A 6,000-nucleotide genomic window follows, 5' to 3' on the forward strand; every position below is an offset into this window, starting at 1 on the left:
ATATGATATGTTAAGTTCATTGCCTAATTTATAAAACTTTATGTTTAAGATTTAAGGTTAAGTTTGTAAAGTTGAATAAAGTTACAATCTTCTCTGGTTATTGAACTATTTGATTGAAAATCTTTAAAAAGTATGAAACTTCAAAAGTTAGGTTATGTTTGAAGATCGCATCATGGCGGTTCGAAGATCTATTTTGATCAGTTGATCTGGTTTTGTTGATCTTTTCTAATCTATCCAATTTTTTTAAGATCACCTGTTTATAAAATTTTAAATTAGTTTGTTACTCAACAGGGAACTGAAGTTTCAAAATATCTTCTTAGATAACAAAAATACTGACCTTGAAATTTATTTTGTGGATCCAAGTCTCAAAAACGTAACTCTTTGTTTTCTCATTATTTATCTAAAATATTGCATTCTTGGGAGTAAAAATTTACGCGTGAACTTTTTTGGAACATCTTATCTTACTTTACGTGCGTGAATTTAATATGACATAACACTTTGTTAGGACATAACGCAATTCGCAGTATAAAAGCTGCGCTGTCAGAGCAAAAGTCATTCAATTCGCTTCTTGCAATTAAGCAAAGAATTACTTTCAAATCTCAAAAATGTCAAAAGCTTGGATTCTTTTACTCTTCGTGGTTGCCTTGGCTGCCATGCAAGAAGTAAGTATCAAGAAAATTTGAACTTCAGAGCTGAACTAATTTTTCTTCTCTTTTTAGAGCAACGCCAACCCTGTCGCCTTAGCTGATGAACTTCAAGAAGCCTTTGGAGTTGATGAGAAGGTAGAAGGTGCATTTTTGAGAGAGAGACGTTCTTCTCGCCATCATCATCATGATGATGACGACGACGATGACGACAGCGATGACAGCGACGATAGTGACGATAGCGATGATGATGACGATGACTGCGATCATCATGGCAAACATGACAAGAAACATCACAAAAAAGATGACAAGAAAGATCACAAAAAACATGACAAAAAAGATCACAAGAAAGACGATAAATCTAAGAAGTCTGCCTTGAAATGCAGTTGCCATGAGGAGAAACAAAAGCCCAAGGTTGTCTGCTCATGCGCCAAACACGAGAAAAAACAAGAAAAGAAGCCTGAGAAGAAGAGTGAATGCAAAACTACTAAACCAACAAAACCAACTTGCTCCTGCAAAGAACATAAAAAGGTACAAAAGGATCTCCATGTCCATGTTTATGATGTTGTTCATCATGAAGATCACAAGAAATGCTCTTGCGGATGCAAAAAATGAACATGAGGTTCTATCTCAATATATTTATTCCTATTCACCATTCATATATATTACTCAATGTATGATATATTAATCGAAATGAATAAATAAATATTACTCAATGATAAAATTTTGGTCTTTAATTATTACTTTTAATTAGTCAAAAGAGAAAACTTGGCTTGTTCTGAAAAAAAGTCAAATTTAATCGAACTAAAAAATTATTTATATTTTCCTGAAATGGTCCATAAGCTAAAGCTTAACTTATTCTGCATATTAAGCTTGTAACCTCACTGACTTTGAAAACTCAATAAATTAATTAAACAATCGCTTTATTCTTCCAAAATTATCCAGAATTTCTCCATTACGCCTATCTTCTTTTCTCTCTGCTACAAAAGTGACATCTCTCCTTCGTAATCGACGACAGGTAATAGCGACATTACATGTCGCCGGTTACAAGCTTAAGCTGAAGTTTAATGAACTTTTTTGTATGAACTGTAATTTTCAAGTCAAGTTTTGAGTAATCAAAGTGTAAAAAGATTTAAATTTTCGTTTACAATGAGAATTATTGCAGTTTTTTCATTAATAGCGAAAATTTAAAAAATTTTCATATTTCAATGATAAATGAATGATTTGACTTAAAATCCTTACATTCAAACAAAGAAGGTTCTATGTTGCTTGGGCAATTAAGGTTAACTCAGATTTAAGATTAAATCCTATAAGATTAAAGTATCAAAAACAAGTTCTTCTAAAAAAGCTTTTACAAGTGTAGTTGTCAAATCATATTTCTTTTATTGAAACTTTAATTATAATGTATTTTCAAAGCAATATTTTTACTAATTTGAAGAAATATTTAAACTTACAAAGCTAATTAAGTTTTTTTTTTTAAAAACTTTTTTCTTAAAATAAAATGAAATTTTCAAAAAATAAAAAACTAAAAATTTTAATTTCTCAAATATTTTCTTTAATATACATAATAGAATTAAAATTTGCTTCAAATTCTTAGTTCTTAAGTTTGACCTTCAGATGACCTTTCATCAATTTATTGAAATATTTGAAGTTCATTGCACTTTTTTTGCTTAATTAAAATGACAATAACGTGAATAATTTTTTCGCAAGTCATTGTGAAATTTTTACTTTCATTCATGCAAATTTTATTTACACATTTTTCATATATTTTTATTTAACATGAAATTCTACCTCAAAACATCTTAAAAGTTACTACAATATCATGTAATCAAAAAAAACATATGAAAGTTTTAAACTGTAAATTCGTGTATAAATTCTAAACAATTTTTAAAACAGAAAGATAAATTACGTGCCTTTGTGACCTTTTATTCTGTGATATAAGTAAATCTTACCTAATTTTTGTTATAAAAGCTTCGTAAATGATAACATTGTCTGTTAGTTAATCTTTTATCGCACACACGACTGGAGAAATTTTTGAAACTCCGCCATGGGTAAAGCTTGTTTTGTTTTACTCCTAATGGTGGCTTTAGTTGCAATCAGAGAAGTAAGTTATCAATACTTTAAATGAAAACAATTGAAATATAGTTCCATTTTCTTTAGAGTGCAGCTGCTCCAACTCCGGATTCGACAGACTTTGGACTGAAGAAAGCTCTCGCTAGCTTTTTAAACATATTCAAAAGCTGTGATGAGGATGGAAGTTGCAAAGCCAGTAAGCCAGCAAAGAGATCAGAGAAATGTCATGAAAGTTGTGATGATACTTGTGACTATGAAGAATTTGAGAGAGCTCTGTTAGATGAGGACTCACCAAAAAATTGTACAGGAGGAAATTGTGACTATGACGCGTTTGAGAAGCAATATAATTTAGAAGAATCTGGAAATTGTCCCAAAAATGATACGGCGCCAGTTGAAGAAACAACTACGACTACTACAACTACAAGTACTACGACAACTACAAGCACTACGACAAGTACTACGACAACTACGACGCCAACTACTACTACAACTACGACGACGCCAACTACTACTACAACTACGACGACGCCAACTACTACTACTACAACGACGACGCCAACTACTACTACAACGACGACGACGCCAACTACTACTACGACGACGCCAACTACTACTACAACGACGACGACGCCATCTACAACGACGACGACGCCATCTACAACGACGACGACGCCATCTACAACGACGACGACGCCATCTACAACGACGACGTCATCTACAACTACGACGACGACGCCATCTACAACGAGTACGACAACGCCATCTACAACATCTACAGAAAAGTGTAATTGTCCTTGTGGAAATGATGGATGTGATTATGATGAATTCGAGAAACGGTACAATTTAGAACTAACTGAGGCAAGTTGCGGACCTAATGGTTGTGACTATGACGAATTTGAGAAACGATATAATTTGGAAATGCACGGATCTTGTGATTGCAAAAACACAACTACAACGAGTACGACAACGCCATCTACCACGAGCACGACAACGTCATCTACCACGAGTACGACAACGCCATCTACCACGAGTACGACAACTACGAAAAAACCACACAAATCTCCTTCCAAAAAGCCATGCAAAGAAAAACAGAAAAAGCCATGCAAAGAAAAACACAAAAAGCCAGATAAATCTCCTTGCCATGATAAGAAAGAAAAATCAAAACCTGAAAAATGTTCTTGTCACAAAAAGAAACCAAAACCTGAGAAGTGTTCGTGTTCAGAAAAGAAACCAAAACCTGAGAAATGTTCGTGTTCAGAAAAGAAACCAAAACCTGAGAAATGTTCGTGTTCGGAAAAGAAAGAAAAATCATCTACAAAATGCGATAAAAAATCAAAGACAAAGAAAGAAAAATATTTCACAATGAACCTTAAAAAAATGAAACCTGTACTAAACCTTAAAAAATCATCACGTTTTGGACTAAACAAGAGTTTAAAAAATAACGTTCAACTAACTTCAACGAAAGATTCTTCCTCAAAATCATCATTATCAAAACCTAAAACGCATATCAAAGAGAAGAAATGTGAAAAATGTCAGATAGATGAGCAAACAAATGTTCACATCCATTTTTGGGATGCCGGCAGTTCAAAAAGTAACAAAGATCAACAGAAAGAAGATCGTCCCAAAAGTACCTTGAAAGCTTTTACTTAGTTAGTTGTAAAATAATTTATTTGTTTAATATAAGAGATAAAAAAAAATCATAAAATATGCTTGACTTTCTTCCATTTGAACACTCAAATCATCACACAAATCCTTTCAAATTAAGGTATAATTGAAATTACATTATTCATAAAAGCATTCACGCAAATATCCTACGAGAGAAATTCACCTTAAATAAGTGTGAAGATACCGATGAACAGAGAGAGAGACGAGGATAATTTCACATTTCCTTTTCAATTTTCTACTTTTGCCTCAAAGAATAACTGCGGAGAACAATAAACACGATATACAACATTTTCCGAATTTCCTTTTTCACAGCAGTTTGAACGATAGAGACGAGTGTACCCTAATTTCCTACAACAATTTTCTGTTACGGCATTTGGTTCATTTTGTTCATTCACGTTCAATCCTCTCTGTTGTTATTTGTTCAGTTCATTCGAAAGAAGAGCGATGAACGGATTGTGAGTTCCTCTCTTCTTTCGTGAGTACGATGCAGTTTGAATGAACATTTTGAACAAATAAACCAAGAAAGAGAGAATTTGTGTAAGTTCATTTTGTTCATTTGCTACTTTGGACAAACTTCATGCATCACATACAAGAGGAGTGTCCTCTTTGTCCTGACGAGATAAATTTATTTATGAACCTGTTTGCTCTATTTTAATTTTTTTTGCAATGTGGATCTTTTGATGCAAATAAATGCAAGTAAGTACACCGCATATTTACTTTTTTTTCGTATTTTATTGAAACACAAACAGAAATTCACACAGGGTATAACTGACTAATTAAAAACAATTGATGGTAATTTATTCATGCTGGTTTTTATTTATAATTTTTCCGTAACAACTGAAGTACGATGAATATGTATGACAGATGCCAAGTACAAATGGAAAAAAGGCTCCAATAGTCGCTTCGTGGTAGTTCAGTGATGCTTTCCTTGTTGGTAAACTGCACAATTTTTTTTTTTGCATCATTATTATTTTATATTCCTCAATGTGTGTCGCTCTTTTGATTCTCAAGTGGATAGAGTTACACACATGAAGTTGTACATTTATTTATATTTATTGTTCTGTTTATGAATAGTCAAGTGGCTTTTCGAGCAAATTATAGGTATTTATGTGAGTTTATATTCATTGAAATGTGTTGATGAGAAATGTTACGGAGAAAAGGAGAAATTGAGCTTTTTTAAAAATAAAATGTTTTTCAAAAAAGCTTGAAAATTCTTACTTAAGGAAAATCACCTAAAATATAAAAATCAGGTAAGTAAACTAAAATTTTAAATTTTTTTATAATTAATCGATTTAAGAAAATTTGTTCAATAGATTTCAGAAGTTTTATTATATAGAAAATATTTCAAACTTGAGAATTTATCTAAAACCTTTAAAATCTATTAAGAATTTTGCTTAAATCGATTTTCAATAAATTTATCTTAATCCTTTTATTTTAAGTTTTGAAGCAAACATGAATTTAACAAAAAAAAAAAATGTTTTCTATAAAGAATAAGAAGGAACTTAGATAAAGATACTAAACTGACTTTGTACTAAACACTGATGGTCTCACATATTGATTTTGGCGCCATTTATGGGCAGCAAGGCAACCAAGGCTTAACGACTTTTCAGAAATCTAT

The 6,000-nt window shown here is 31.9% G+C and overlaps 2 protein-coding genes across 2 annotated transcripts; both read left to right on the top strand.

Annotated features, from left to right (window-relative positions):
- The first annotated feature begins 534 nt into the window (after positions 1-534).
- Positions 535-1,368, top strand: LOC134829137 (KS1 protein-like). The gene is made up of 2 exons (XM_063842137.1): positions 535-662; positions 720-1,368. Exons 1-2 carry the CDS (start codon positions 606-608, stop codon positions 1,257-1,259), a joined length of 597 nt encoding a protein of 198 aa, XP_063698207.1. The 5' UTR covers positions 535-605; the 3' UTR covers positions 1,260-1,368.
- A 1,353-nt stretch (positions 1,369-2,721) lies between these two features.
- On the top strand, positions 2,722-4,367 carry LOC134837240 (uncharacterized). Its single transcript, XM_063852609.1, has 2 exons — positions 2,722-2,748; positions 2,805-4,367. The coding sequence occupies exons 1-2, from the start codon at positions 2,722-2,724 to the stop codon at positions 4,365-4,367; spliced, it is 1,590 nt and encodes a 529-aa protein (XP_063708679.1).
- The last annotated feature ends 1,633 nt before the right edge of the window (positions 4,368-6,000 follow it).

The sequence above is a fragment of the Culicoides brevitarsis genome, chromosome 1 (genome assembly GCF_036172545.1).
Source record: "Culicoides brevitarsis isolate CSIRO-B50_1 chromosome 1, AGI_CSIRO_Cbre_v1, whole genome shotgun sequence".
NCBI classification, from domain to species: domain Eukaryota; kingdom Metazoa; phylum Arthropoda; class Insecta; order Diptera; family Ceratopogonidae; genus Culicoides; species Culicoides brevitarsis.